This window comes from Macaca mulatta, chromosome 11 (genome assembly GCF_049350105.2).
Source record: "Macaca mulatta isolate MMU2019108-1 chromosome 11, T2T-MMU8v2.0, whole genome shotgun sequence".
NCBI lineage: Eukaryota > Metazoa > Chordata > Mammalia > Primates > Cercopithecidae > Macaca > Macaca mulatta.
This window is the reverse complement of record NC_133416.1, coordinates 8,888,367-8,903,727: the sequence shown is the minus strand read 5'-3', so window position 1 is coordinate 8,903,727 and position 15,361 is coordinate 8,888,367. Positions and strand designations below refer to the sequence as shown.

Below are 15,361 nucleotides of genomic sequence, written 5' to 3'. Positions count from 1 at the left end.
CTAGAGCGGAAGGACAATCATCAGATATATTTAGCATCGAAGGAACAAAAAGGACAAAATTATTAATTCTGTACTGCAATCAATAAAAAGCTAATGTCTGTATTTGTACATTTGGTAATATGATTACGTGTTAAATGGTGGCATGTATATGTGAGTGTGTGCCTGTGTGTGTGTGCCTGTGTGTGTTTTGAGTGGAGTGAAAAATAAGGCAGTAAATGGTTTTTCTACCACTGGCTGGAACACGAAAAAGTTTATAGGCACACCCAACAACAATGGAAACACAAATCATCTCCGGAAGTCAATATATTCCTTCTACTTCCTGTTATTTTACAAGAAACACTTTCTTACCTAGTTTGTTTTTCTTTATGCTTTCTCTTGGACATTTCTCTATTGTATTTCTTCCTCTTTTTACAAAACCATTGACTTATCTGCAAAAAATGAGGTGAGGGAGGTGATTAATAAAGGAATAAGGATATTGGTCTATGTGAGTAACAGTACTATAGAAGTGACTTTGTCTATCAATGAAGAAATGTCTATTAATGTCGTCATACCTGTTTATGTGTCATGCCAAATTCAAATGAGAGTGATAGACTCTCTTGTATTGTGGGGCACCTGTTTAACTTAAACTTTGCCCAGAGAGTGTCCATGAGGGATTTGCTGACTAATCTACCCTTGGAATATTGTTTCTTATTTTCCCTTTTCCTTTTTTCCAGTTCATCTTCCAGCTCCTTTTCATTTTCCTCTTCTTTTTCTCGCTCTCTCTTTCCGCCTGCTTCTCCTCCTCCTTCTCTCCATTTCTGCTCTCCCTTTTGTTCATTTTCACTGTAATTTCCATTTGATTGTTCTGGATTTTGATCCCAAGGCATAGCTGGTTGTTTCTGTATAAAAAGATCTGTGGAATAAGATCAAGCTGCAGCTAAATTTGACTTTCAGATCATAGTCAACAATTTTTCATATAAGAATATTTTGATTTTCCTAAATTAGCAATGTTGTACATTGGTGGAAAACATAGAGCAAAGAAAAAGTAAACTTACCAAAACTTAGTGAAGATTTTCATAAAAAGAACAGAAAATTAAAAATAATTTCCCAGGCCAGGCATGGTGGCTCATGCCAGTAATCCCAGCACTTTGGGAGGCTGAAGTGGATGGATCGCCTGAGGTCAGGAGTTCAAGACCAGCCTGGCCACAATGGTGAAACCCCATCTCTACTAAAAATACAAAATTAGCCAGGTGTGGTGGCGGGCAGCTGTAATTCCAACTACTTGGGAGGCTGAGGCAGAGAATTGCTTAAACCCGGGAGGCAGAGGTTGCAGTGAGCTGATATTGCGCCATTGTACTCCAGCCTAGGTGACAGAGCCAGACTCCATCTCAAAAATAAATAAATAAAAATAGAAATACAAAAATTAGTCAGGTGTGGTGGTAAGTGCCTGTAATCCCAGCTATTTGGGGGGCTGAGGCAGGAGAATCACTTGAACCTGGGAGGAAGAGGTTGTAGTGAGCCGAGATTTTGCCATTGCATTCCAGCCTGGGCAACAGGAGCAAAACTGTGTCTCAAATAAATAAATAAATAAATAAATAAATAAATAAATAATAGTTTCCTGCTGGGCACGGTGGCTCCTGCCTGTAATCCAAGCACTTTAGAGGCCAAGGCAGGTGGATTGCTTGAGTTCAGGAGTTTGAGACCAACCTTGGCAATATAGCAAGACCTCATCTCTACTAAAATAAAAAAATTAGCTGAGTATTGTGGCATTCACTTGTGGTCCCAGCTACATGGGACCACATGAGATGGGAGGTTTGTGTGAGCTCAGAAGGTTGAGGTTGCAGTGAGTTATGATCACGCCACTGCACTCCAGTCTGGGTGCCCGAGTGAGACTGTATCTCCAAAAAGGAAAGAAAGACAAAGGAAAGAAAGGAGCTATCTGTTGAAATTAATAAATTTCCTTGTGATATTAGTCAAAAATAAATGACATTGAAATGAATAAATCATGAGATGCAACAAATTTTGTTGCAGGAAGTCAGGGACCCTGAACGGAGGGACCGGCTAGAGCTGCAGCAGAGGAACATAAATTGTGAAGATTTCATGGACATTTTTCAGTTCCCAAATAATACTTTTATAATTTCTTATGCCTATCTTACTTTAATCTCTTAATCCTGTTATCTTTGTAAGCTGACAATGTACGTCACCTCAGGACCACTGTTGTGTTAACTGTACAAACTGATTATAAAACGTGTGTTTGAACAATAGAAATCAGTGCACCTTGAAAAAGAACAGAATAACAGCAATTTTCAGGGAACAAGGGAAGAAAACCATAAGGTCTTACTGCCTGTGGGGTCGGGCAAAATAAGAGTCATATTTTTCTTCTTGCAGAGAGCCTATAAACGGATGTGCAAGTAGGGAAGATATTGCTAAATTCTTTTCCTAGCAAGGAATATTAATAATACCCTGGGGAAGGAATGCATTCCTGGTGGGGGAGTCTATAAACAGCCACTCTGGGGGTGTCTATCTTATGTGGTTGAGATAAGGACTGAAATTCACCCTGGTCTCCTGAGTACCCTCAGGCTTACTAGGATTGGGAAACTCCACCCTGGTAGATTTGTGGTCAGACCGGTTCTCTGCTCTCGAACCCTGTTTTCTTTTGTTTAAGATGTTTATCAAGACAATATCTGCACAGGTGAACACAGACCCTTATCAGTAGTTCTGATTTTGCCCTTATCCTGTTTCCTCAAAAGCATGTGATCTTTGTTCTGCCTTTTGCCCTTTGAAGCATGTGATCTTTGTGACCTACTCCCTGTTCGTACACCCCTCCCCTTTTGAAATCCTTAATAAAAACTTGCTGGTTTTGTGGCTCAGGTGGGCATCATGGTCCTACAGATATGTGATGTCACCCCCGGAGGCCCAGCTGTAAAATTCCTCTTTGTACTCTTTCTCTTTATTTCTCAGCTGGCTGACACTTATGGAAAATAGAAAGAACCTACATTGAAATACTGGGGGCTGGTTGCCCCGATAAAATTTACAAAAAACTCCATAGTAAAATGATAATCAATAAAGCCAAAAGTTGGTTCTTTGATGAGATTAATAAAATCATCTGCAAAGACTGACCAAGTAAAAAGAATGCACGCATAAATAATATTACCATGAAGGAAATATAAGTTTATTGTACTTGAATGGACATATTTCTTTTTCTTTTTTTAAGATGGAGTCTTGCTCTGTTGCTCAGGCTAGAGTGCAGTGGCACAATCTCAGCTCACTGCAACCTCCCCCTCCCAGGTTCAAGTGATTCTCTTGCTTCAGCCTCCGGAGTAGCTGGGATTACAGGCACATGCCACCACGCCCACCTAATATTTGTATTTTCAGTAGAGATGGGGTTTCACCCTGTTGGCCAGGCTGGTCTTGAACTCCTGAGCTCATGATCTGCCTGCGTTGGCCTCCCAAAGTGCTGGCATAAGCCACCACATCCTGCCTAAATACACTTTTAAAATACTCAACTCAAAGGCCAGGCTGAGATGAACATTTTAGTACCTACTTTTTGGTGAATATATGTATGCATTTCTGTTGAGTGTATACTTAAGAGTGGAATCCTTGGATCATGGGATAGGCATATATTCTAATAAATATTGCCAAACAATTTATCAATTTGTACCCCATTGACAAATGTGTGAGAAGTTCTGAATGTTCCACATTCCCCAGGTTTGGCATTCACTTCCTTTTTTCTCCACACCGCAATTCCTGTCTTTGTTTTAGCCATTCTAGTGGGCGCGAATTGGTATCTCATGTAGTTTAAATGTCAAGTTCCCTGATCAACAATTCAGTTGCACACCTTTTGACATGTTTATTGTTGACTGGAATATCCTCATTTGAGAAGTGCAGTATAGACCCTTTTAATGGCCCTTATTTGCCATTGACTTATCAACCCTTTACTAAAGGCCACACTGTCATGGTGAGGCTCCAGGTAACTCCAAGGTAAGCCTCATGCTTGGGGTGGGGGAGAACAATCTCTCCAAAACACCTTTGTGCTGTCCGTAGGGGCCTTACCCTGGATAGCACCAATGAGGCAGCAGAGGATGACCTTTATTACTCCAAATCCCAAAACCCTAGAAAGTCTTTTCCAGGAGGTGGAGAGAAGGACCACGGGGCTTTTCAACCAAAAAGACCCCCTGAGTCCGAATTAACTCTTTTTTCTTTTTCTTTTCTTTTCTTTGTTTTTTGAAACGTAATCTTGATCTGTTACCCAGGCTGGAATGCAATGGTGGAGTTCGGCTCACTGTAACCTCTGCCTCCTGGGTTCAAGCGATTCTCCTGTCTCAGCCTCCCAAGTAGCTGGGACTACAGGAGCCCACTACCACGCCCGCTAATTTTGGTATTTTTAGTAAAGACGAGGTTTCGCCATGTTGGCCAGCCTGGTCTAGAACTCCTGACCTCAAGTTATCCGCCCTCCTCGGCCTCCAAAAGTGCTGGGATTACAGGTGTGAGCCACCGTGCGCGGCCTTAAAGAACTCTTCACCGGATCTCGCCCTGGGCCTTCCCAGCCGAGCGGGCCCGCCCGCGGGAATAGCCGAGGCACTACCTCCCGGCCGCAGGCAGTGAGGGGCTCGGGTATCTTTCAATGTAGATACGCTCACACCCTCCTAACAGCGGCGCCAAGGGTGGTGGGGCCCAAAACTGTTTCCCCGTCAAGAGTTCTCCTGCCCCGGTCGCAGGAAGACGCCTGAGGGGGGCGCTCGGAGGGATCCCAAGCGGCCTCCAGGGCTGGACCTTGCGGTGCGCAGTTGAAAAGCCGGGAGGGGCCGGACCACCCCGAGCGCAGGTGGGTGCTTGTCTTGCTTACGGAGGGCGCCCGATGAACCGAGTCACGTTTTGCGACCACATTAACGGACCATTCAAAGTCGAATCCTAGGCTTTTCGAGGCAGTTAGTGGGTGCCAACGGCTGCGGGCGGGGCCGGCGGGAGCGCAGTGGGGCAGTCGCTGTTACTGCCCGGCGCGGCGGCGGCCTGGGGCCAGCGCAGAGGCGCAGCGGCCCGGGAGGTGAGCGCTGAGCGAAGCCGCGGGGCCCAACCGCAGTCACGGGGTCTGGGAGGTGGGTGCGCCGCGCCGTCCCTGAGGCCGGGGGCTGCGGGAATGAGGACCTGAACTGGGGTAGAGGTGGCTGAGCTGGAGTCGAGGTGGGCGGCTACTCGGAGGTGGGCCGGGCTAAGGGAGAAGTGTCCTGCGGCTCTGGGAAACTAGCCTTGGACCCTTGGAGAAGCGATTTGTGATTTACTGAGCACCTACTATGTCCTGGGCGCCACTCTAGGTGCTGGGATCCCATAGCAAACGAAGCCACCCCAGCCCTTGCCCTCCTAGACTGTATATGTATATATATAGACAAGACAAGAAAATGTATAGATATGTAACAAAATGCCGTAAATTTTCATGAATAAAAATGTAGTAGGGCTAAGGGAGTGGACTGTAAAGTTGGGAGTGGGGAAGGGGTCGGTCTGAGAGGCCTTTGTGAGGAAGTCTTTTGGCAGGAGACCTGAAATGAAGTGAGGGAGCCTTGGGAGCATTATCCAGGCGGAGGGAACTGGATTCCGGAGGCGGAACTTCCTTGGCCTTGAAAGATACCTACCAGGAGTTTAAGTGCTGTGCGGGTGGCTCAGCTTTGTAGATTTGTGCGAGATGAAAATTGGAATTGTCTTAGAAAATTATGGATCGATCATTCATTTATTCAGTGCTGGATTCATTCAGTGATTTATATCTGAAGCGTGAGAGAATGGGAGTAAGGCCAAGTGCCCTTGGCAAAATACTGTTACTAGTTTTGTCCCAGTTTAATACACAAACTAAATTTAGAATTTCCATTGATTTTTAAGAAGAGCTAATCTGAGTTAATTTTACATATAAGTAAACAGTACCTCACTTTTTTTTCTTTTTCTTTTCTTTTTTTTCCGTGCTCAGCCCTCTATTGGAGATTCTGCCTCCCCTAGGACTGATGTCCTCTTGAGCACACTCCCACGGTGGGTGGCTGCCCCGGGTGGGTGTGCGCTGGTGGCTCAACAGGGTGTAGGGTAGGGGTCTAGTGTCCTGTCCTCTGAGAGGGAACTTTGGTGAACTTGCGTTTCGGTAGGGATGCACGTGAAGTGGTATTGGATCCCAGGACTCGGGGCCCCTTCCTCCTGGGGGCACACAGGTTCCCTTCCTCCTTGGGGAGCAGCCCAGGAATGGCTGTCTTGGAGTCTTCCCTTAGTGCCTCCAGGACCTGGAGTCCCATCTCTTCAAAAGGTCGTCTTTCCTTGGAGGAGGGGTCAGAGACTCCTGCCCAGGGCTCTAGAGTCACGGTGAGAACACCTGCCTCAGTCTTGCACTGCACTTCTCTTGGCCTGATTTCTCCACTGGGAGCTGGGACCCGAAGCCCTCAAAGGGAGGATCCCCGGAGAGAGGGTCGTGGGCAGAGAGCTGGTACAGACCGCAGGGAGGGGTGACTGGCTGGGGGCCCAGAGCATCAGGAGGGCTGGGGTGGCCCAGTCATCTTTGTCCTTGGCGCCATGTTTGAGGATGCAGGTGAACTCCACCTAGTTGAACTTGCCTTTCTTATCAATGGGCGCCTCCCAGTACATCTCATCCACTTCCTCATCTGTGAAGCTGTCACCCATGGTGGTGAGCAGCTCCTGGAGGTGGTCCTCATGAATGAAACCTGAGGATTCCTCACTGAAGCAGGTGAAGGCGTTTTGGATCACATCCTGGGGCTCTGTTCCATTCAGCTTCTCCCCAAACATGGTGAGGGAAGTGGTGGAAGGTGATGGGCCCTGGGGCCTCCCTCATCATGCCCTGCAGGTATTTATGTTTGGGGTTCTTCCCCTGCGAGGCCAGCTTGTTGTGCTGTCCCCCTTGTCATTGAAGCCATCATGATTCTGGTCAATCATGTTGAAAGCCTCCTTAAACTCCTGGCTGTGGAACTGGTCGAACATCGTGAAGACATTGGATGTGGCCCGCTGTAGTCGCTTCTTGGTGGTCTTGACTTTGGTCCACTTGCTGGACATTTTGGCTTCAGGTGGGTGGGGCTTCACTGGGTGCTTGGAGCTGGGCTGACCATACGACTTTACTTTTTCCGAAAAGTATATTTATTTGAGTTAAAAGGCTTCTGAGGTTTTTTTGTTTGTTTGTTTGACTTTGTTTTTCCCAAGTGTGAATGATCTAGAAGATAAGAACTCTAGATACAGGAACAAATAGAGTGAGGCACAGGGTGGGGAAGATAGCAGAGAGAAATGAAAATGAAATAAGGAGGCTGTGGAATAGTGGAAGGGACAGTCTGTCCTAATTCTCCTCCTCCTCCTAATAGGAAATAATACAGGTTCAACATAACGTATCTCAGCAGACCTTCAGAACTATCAATCCAAGTCAGGAGAGCTGGTAGAGGAGGAAACAGAGTCACATTTGATAACTGGTTAAGCAGAATCGTGATTTCCAACTTCCCTGTGGCTCACTGAAGCAGTTTAGGCTAAGGTGATGCTATGAGGAGAGGTGGCTTGTTCTAAGTGTTTTAAATTTTATGTGGCAAGGTAAACCACAAATTACAGAATTTTATGACAGCAAGATTACCTAATCCAATCGTTGCTCATTTTGCAGATGGGGAAACTGCTAGTTGGTGACAGAGAAACAACTCAAAATATAGGAGAGACATTTTTGCCTTACCTTCAGCTGTCTCTCCCCAGAACCCTTATTTGATAAAATGCTTCTCAATGGCTTCTGAATGAGTAGAATCAGCTTTGTTGAGGATCCCAGAATTGAGTTAATCTAAAACATCATTAGTATTATATAAATTTTCACTTTCTTCCAGAAGTATTTATTGGAGTGTCCATTGGCGAGGGGGCTAAACCACAGCCTCTTCCCTCAAGGAGCTTAAGTAGATGGAGTAAATGAATAACTAGACAATTACAATTTACAGGAAGCAGTACCTTGGAGAGAAATTGGAGAGGGAGTCAATTCCTAGGATAGCAGAGAGATGGACAACAGACCGCATGTGAGTATTAAAACTGATGTCAGATATCAAATTGGTTGGTCAGGGTTATGTTGATAATCCCAATACCTCCCATCTGCCTAAACTTTTCTTGTCTTGATGTGTAATAGATGTAAGTGGTGGTGGGAGAGACTATTGCAGCCAGTAGACTTGGTACATTCCCAAAATCTTTTTATTCATAAGTAATTACTATTTGCCATTTGCAGCCTTTTGTGCTTTAATATTATCAAGAACAAGACGAATGATAAAATATTTATGATCAGCATTGTAATTGCAAACAGGCCTCAGTAATAATCATACGCAACTGGTTTTGAGGGAATTTCCTTGTAAAGAACCATGGCTATATAGGTGTGAAGAGTAACGTAGAGTAATATATGAATGTACACAATAATAATAACTTTATAGAGCAGACCATAGAGTGTAACTGAGTCATTGTACTTGCATACTGTGATAAAGATCCAGAAAATGTATTCAGCAATATATGAGCCTTTGGATTGGGCTGGAGGATAGGATAGGCAGCATCTGGTATTTAAATTATATAATGCCTAATTTATCGCATGTGCTCACCTCTGGAAACACTTTCACTAAGCTTGTTTTCTGGGAACTCACTCACATCTTGAATGCCTTGCATCTCTGACTCTCAGATTTTTTCTGAACATTTTAGTAGTCACGCTTAGAGAGGCAGAGCATACTTAGTCAACACTTTTTTTCTGAGATGGAGTTTCACTCTTGTTGCCCAGGCTGGAGTGCAATGGTGCAATCTCGGCTCACCACAACCTCCACCTCCCAGGTTCAAACGATTCTTCTGCCCCAGCCTCCCAAGTAGATGGGATTACAGGCATGAGCCACCACCACCGGCTAATTTTGTATTTTTAGTAGAGATGGAGTTTCTCCATGTTGATCAGGCTGGTCTCAAACTCCCGACCTCAGGTGATCCGCCCACCTTGGCCTCCCAAAGTGCTGGGATTACAGGCTTGAGCCAGTGAGCCCGGCATGCTGTTTTTGTATTTTTGTAGAAATAGGGTTTCACCATGTTGGCCAGACTATTCTTGAAATCCTGACCTCTGGTGATCCACCCGCCTCGCCCTCCCAAAATGCTGGGATTAGAGGCATGAGCCACTGTGCCTGACCAGACATATTCTTTTATTCAGGTATTTTTTCTCTAGCAAAACAATTTACAGGCTAATATGCAGCATTTTTCTGGGAAGATGTAGTAGTTCTTTATTTATATAGTTCATTTATTCACTGAACTATTTCTCAAGTAGCTATTATACTACAGGCACTGTTGGTGCCTGGGACTGCCCTGATAGAGAAGGAAGTGATAAATTCCAAGAAGAAAAATAAAGCAAGATAAGGGGATAGAAAATGTTGGAATGGGCAGGGAGGATTTTGATTATTCTAAATGCAGGCATACCTCAGAGATAGTGCAGGTTTGGTTCCAGACTACTGAAATAAAGCTAATATCCAATAAAGCGAGTCGCAGAAATATTTTGGCTTCCCAGTGCATATAAAAGTTATGTTTACGGCCGGGCGCGGTGGCTCAAGCCTGTAATCCCAGCACTTTGGGAGGCCGAGACGGGCGGATCATGAGGTCAGGAGATCGAGACCATCCTGGCTAACACGGTGAAACCCCGTCTCTACTAAAAAATACAAAAAACTAGCCGGGCGAAGTGGCGGGTGCCTGTAGTCCCAGCTACTCGGGAGGCTGAGGCAGGAGAATGGCGTGAACCCGAGAGGAGGAGCTTGCAGTGAGCTGAGATCCGGCCACTGCACTCCAGCCTGGGGGACAGAGCAAGACTCCGTCTCAAAAAAAAAAAAAAAAAAAAAGTTATGTTTACACTATACTGTTGTGTGTTTCCTGTACAATATCATTGTGTCTAAAAAGATGTATATACTTTAGGATGACGAGGTCAGGAGCTCGAGACCATCTTGGCTAACAGGGTGAAACCCCGTCTCTACTAAAAATACAAAAAATTAGCCAGGTGTGGTGGCGGGCACCTGTCGTCCCAGCTACTCGGGAGGCTGAGGCAGGAGAATCACATGAACCTGGGAGGCGGAGCTTGCAGTGAGCCGAGATTGCACCATTGCACTCCAGCCTGGGTGACAGAACGAGACTCCGTCTCAAAAAAAAAAATGTATATACTTTAATTTAAAAATACCTTCTTGCTAAAAAATGCTAACAATCATCTGAGCCTTCAACATGTCATAGTCTTTTTGCCTCTGGAGGGTCTTGCCTCAGCATTGATGGCTGCTGACTGATTAGGGTTGTGGTTACTAAAGGCTGGGATGGCTGTAGCAATTTATTTAAGTAAGACAGCAGTAAGGTTTATTGCATCTATTATAGACTCTTATTTTCACTAAGGAGTTCTCTGTAGCATGTGATGCTGTTTGATAGCATTTTAGTCACAGTAGAATTTCTTTCATAATTGGAGTCAGTTCTCTCACACCTTGTTACTGCTTTATTAACTAAATTTATGTAATATTCAAAATCCTTTGCTGTCATTTCAGTAGTCACAACATGTTTCCTAGGAGTAGATTCTTTGTCAAGAACCACTTTCTTTTTCTTTTTTTTTTTTTTTTGAGACAGAGTCTCACTCTGTAGCCCAGGCTGGAATGCAGTGTAGTGGAACAATCTCAGCTCACTGCAACCTCCACCTCCCAGGTTCAAGCGATTCTTCTGTCTCAGCCTCTCGAGTAGCTGGGACTACAGGCACCTACCACCACACCTGGCTAATTTTTGTATTTTTAGTAGAAATGGGGTTTCACCATATTGGCCAGGCTGGTCTCAAACTCTTGATCTTGTGATCCACCTGCCTCAGCTTCCCAATGTCCTGGTTTTACAGGTGTGAGCCACTGCACCCGGCCAAGAACCACTTTCTTTGCTTATCCATAAGCAGCAACTCCTCACCCATTCAAGTTTTCTCATGAGATTGCAACAATTCAGTCTTATCTTCAGGTTCCACTTCTAATTCTAGTTCTCTTGCTATTTCTACCACATCTGCAGTTACTTCCTCCACTCAAGTCTTGAACCCCTCAAAGTCATCCATGAGGGTTGAAATCAACTTCTTCCAAACTCCTGTTAATGTTGACATTTTCAGCTCCTCCCATGAATCACGAATGTTCTTTTTTTTTTATTTTGAGACGGAGTCTTGCTCTGTCACCCAGGCTGGAGTGCGATGGCGCGATCTCGGCTCACTGCGAGCTCTGCCTCCCGAGTTCAAGCCATTCTCCTGCTTCAGCCTCCAGAGTAGCTGGGACTACAGGCACCACCACCACGCCCAGCTAATTTTTTGTGTTTTTAGCAGAGACGGGGTTTTACCGTGTTAGCCGGGATGGTCTCGATCTCCTGACCTTGTGATCTACCAGCCTCAGCCTCCCAAAGTGCTGGGACTACAGGTGTGAGCCACTGTACTCGGCATGAATGTTCTTTTTTTTTATTTATTTAGAGATAGGACATTCTTTTTATTTTTATTTATTTATTTTTGAGGCAGAGTCTCACTCCCATCGCCCAGGCTGGAGTGCAGTAGCACGATCACAGATTACTGCAACCTCAACTTTCCAGGCTCAGGTGATCCTCCCACCTCAGCCTCCCAAGTAGTTGGGACTACAGGCGTCTGCCACCGTGTCCCACCCCTCCCCTGACCTAATTTTTTCTATTTTTAGTGGAGACCGGGTTTCACCATGTTGCCCAAGCTGGTCTCAAACTCCTGGGCTTAAGCCCAGCTTGGACTCAAGAAAGCAGTCCACCTGCCTCTGCCTCCCAGTGTTGGGATTACAGGCATGAGCCACCACGCCCTGCCACTAACGTTCTTAATGGCATCTAGAGTGGTGAATCCTTTCCAGAAGATTTTCAATTTATTTTTCCCAGACCCATCCAAGAAGTCACTATATATGGTGGTTATAAGCCATATTAAATATATATTTAAAATAATAAGACTTGAAAGTCAGAATTACTCCTTGATCTGTGGGCTGCCGCATGGATGCAGTGTTAACAGGTACGAAAACAAAACATCAGTCTTGTATGTCTCCATCAAAGCTCGTGGGTGAGTGTGGGTGTTGCCAATAAACAGTAATATTTTGAAAAGAAACTTTTTCTCTGATCTGTAAGTCTCAACATTAGTCTTAAAAAATATTTCATAGGGCTGGGTGTAGTGACTCACATCTGTAATCCCAGCACTTTGGGAGGCTGAGGCCAGTGGATCACCTGAGGTCAGGGGTTCAAGACCAGCCTGACCAACATGGTGAAAGTCTGTCTCTACTAAAAATACAAAAAAATTAGCTGGGTATGGTGGCGGGCATCTGTAATCCTAGCTACTCAGCAGGCTGAGGCAGGAGAATCTCTTGAGCCTGGGAGGTGGAGGTTGCAGTGAGCCGAGATCCTGCCGTTGCACTCCAGCCTGGGTGACAGAGCGAGAGTCGTCTCAAAAAACAACAACAACAACAACGGGCCGGGTGCGATGACTCGTGCCTGTAATGCCAGCACTTTGGGCAGCCGAGGTGGGCGGATCACAAGGTCAGGAGTTCAAGACCAGCCTGGACAATATGGTGAAACCTCCTCTCTGCTGAAAAATACAAAAATTAGGCAGAGTGTGGTGGCACGTGCCTGTAGTCCCAGCTACTCAGGAGGCTGAGGTAGGAGAATCATTTGAACCCAGGAGGCTGAGGTTGCAGTGAGCCGAGATCGCACCACTGCACTTCAGCCTGGTCCACAGAGTGAGACTCTTTCTCAAAAAAAAAGAATAAAAAAATCAGTAAATTCCCACTTAAAAATGGCGAAAGATCTAAATAGACATTTCTCAGAGAAGACATACAAATGACAGACAGTTATATGAAAGGGTGTTCCACATCACTGATCATCAGAGATATACAAATCAAAACTATAATGAGATACCATCTCACTGCAGTTAAAATGGCTTTTATCCAAAAAAGAGGTAATAACAAATGGTGGCAAGGATGTGAAGAAGGGGGAACCCTCCTATACTCTTGGTGGGAATGTAGATATTAATACAGCCACTACAACTATCATATGATCCAGCAATCCCACTTCTAGGTATGTACCCAAAAGAAGGAAAATCAGTATATTGAAGAGATATGAGGACTCCCATTTTTATTGCAGCACTATTCACAACAGTCAAGATTTGGAATCAACCTAAGTGTCCATCAGCAGTTGAATGGGTAAGGAAAATGTGGTACATGTACACAATGGAGTACTATTCAACCGCAAAAAACACTGAGATCCTGTCATTGGCAACAACGTGGATGAAACTAGAGGCCATGATGTTAAGTGAAATAAGCCAGGCACAAAAAGACAAACTTTACGTGTTCTTATGCATTTGTGGGAGCTAAACATTAAAACAATTGAACTTATGGAGATAAGGGTATATCATGATTTTTTGTTTTGTTTTGTTTGTTTGTTTGAGAAGGTCCCACTGTGTCACTCAGACTGGAGTACAATGGCGCCATCTCGGCTCACTGCAACTTCCGCCTCCCGTGTTCAAGCAATTCTCCTGACTCAGCCTCCCTAGTAGCTTTAGTAGAGACAGAGTTTCACCATGTTGGTCAGGTTGATTTTGAACTCCTGACCTCAGGTGATCCACCCACCTTGGCCTCCCAAAGTGCTAGGATTACAGGTGTGAGCCACCACACCCAGCCTATAATGATTACTAGAGGCTGAGATGAGTAATGGAGGTGGGAGGAGTAGGGATGGCTCATGGGTACAAAGATACAGTTAAGCCTGGCCAACACGGCAAAACTCCATCTCTACTAAAAATACCAAAATTAGCCTGGCTTGGTGGTGACGCCTGTAGTCCCAGCTAGTAGGAATGCTGAGGCATGAGAATTGCTTGAACCTGGGAGGTGGAGGTTGCAGTGAGCCAAGATTGCATCACTGCACTCCAGCCTGGGCGACAGAGTGAGACTCTGTCTCAAAATACATATATATATAGGCTGGGTGCAGTGGCTCACCCTGTAATCCCAGTACTTTGGGAGGCCAAGGCGGGTGGGTCACCTGAGGTCAGGAGTTCGAGACCAGCCTGACCAACATGGAGAAACCCTGTCTCTACTAAAAATACAAAATTAGCCAGGCATGGTGGCGCATCCCTGTAATCCCAGCTACTTGGGAGGCTGAGGCAGGAGAATCACTTGAAGCCAGGAGGCAGAGGTTGCAGTGAGCCTAGGTCGCACCATTACACTCCAGCCTGGGTAACAAGAGGGAAAGTCTGTCTCAAAAAAAAAAGAAACGTAAAAAGTATAATTTGAAAGTTTGTAACACAAAGAAATCATAAATGCTTGATGTGATAGATACCCCATTTACCCTGATGTGATTATTACACATTGTGTACTGGTATCAAAACATTTCTTGTGTCCCATAAATATATACACCTAGTATATACCCATAGCAATTTTTTTTTTTTTTTTTTTTTTTGAGAGAGACGGAGTTTCACTCTTGTCACCCAGGCTGGAGTGCAGTGGCTTGATCTTGGCTCACTGCAACCACCGCCTCCAGGGTTCAAACGATTCTTCTGCCTCAGTTTCCTGAGTAGCTGGGATTACAGGCACCCACCACCATGCCTGGGTAATTTTTTTGTATTTTTAGTAAAGACTGGGTTTTGCCATGTTGGGCAGGCTGGTATCCAACTCCTGACCTCAGTTGATCCCCCCGCCTCTGCCTCCCAAAGTGCTGGCATTACAGGTGTGAGCCATCACGCCCAGTCAAAAATTAATTTTTTTAAGAGATGGGGTCTTGTTCCATTGCCCAGGCTGGTATTGAACTCCTGGGCTCAAGCAGTCCTCCCGCCTCAGCCTCACAAAGTGCTAGGATTACAGATATACGCCTCCATGCCCAGCCAAAAAGTTAAAAATTTAAAAAAAAAAAATTCAGTAAACCATGCTATAAAGAGATATGCTGTCATCCAGGCTAAGTTCTTCCGTTTATATGGTATAAGCACAGCAGATTTACATAATGAAACTAATGCCCCTGAAAAGAGAGTCAGCCTGTCTTTTGAGGCTTTGAAACCAGGCATTGACTTCTCCTTTCTGGCCATAAAAGTCCTAGATGGCATAGACCAGGCACGGTGGCTCATGCTTATAATCCCAGCACTTTGGGAGGCCGAGGTGTGCAGATCATGAGGTCAGGAGTTTGAGACCAGCCTGGCCAACATCGTCAAACCCCGTCTCTACTAAAAATCCAGAAATTAGCCTGACTTGGTGTTGCGCGCCTGTGGTCCCAGCTACTCAGGAGGCTGAGGCAGGAGAATTGCTTGAACCCAGTAGGCAGAGGTTGTAGTGAGCCGAGATCGAGCCGTTGCACTCCAGCCTGGGCAACAAGAGTAAAACTCTGTCTCACAAAAAAAAAATAACAAAAAAACAAA

The 15,361-nt window shown here is 45.2% G+C and overlaps 1 protein-coding gene and 1 pseudogene across 22 annotated transcripts in view; one reads left to right on the top strand and one right to left on the bottom strand.

Annotated features, from left to right (window-relative positions):
* LOC715795 (solute carrier family 2, facilitated glucose transporter member 3) overlaps positions 1-15,361 on the top strand; it is an 85,021-nt gene that overhangs the window by 23,858 nt on the left and 45,802 nt on the right. For 2 of the 22 annotated variants that reach the window (XM_077953540.1, XM_077953528.1), the window contains exons 1-3: positions 4,908-4,946; positions 5,007-5,075; positions 7,920-7,994. The exons of 1 other annotated variant lie outside the window; for it this stretch is intronic. Coding sequence is in view for 12 of the 21 variants with exons in the window: in XM_077953528.1 (XP_077809654.1) it covers positions 7,977-7,994 (18 nt within the window). In the remaining 9 variants the exon portion in view is untranslated. Of the gene's footprint in view, positions 1-4,513; positions 5,076-6,594; positions 7,026-7,841; positions 7,995-13,067; positions 13,167-15,361 lie in introns of those variants that run through there. 19 more of the 22 variants (XM_077953535.1, XM_077953531.1, XM_077953526.1 and 16 more) reach the window with 19 other exon arrangements.
* Positions 6,473-7,137, bottom strand: LOC107000727 (myosin regulatory light chain 2, smooth muscle major isoform pseudogene; annotated as a pseudogene).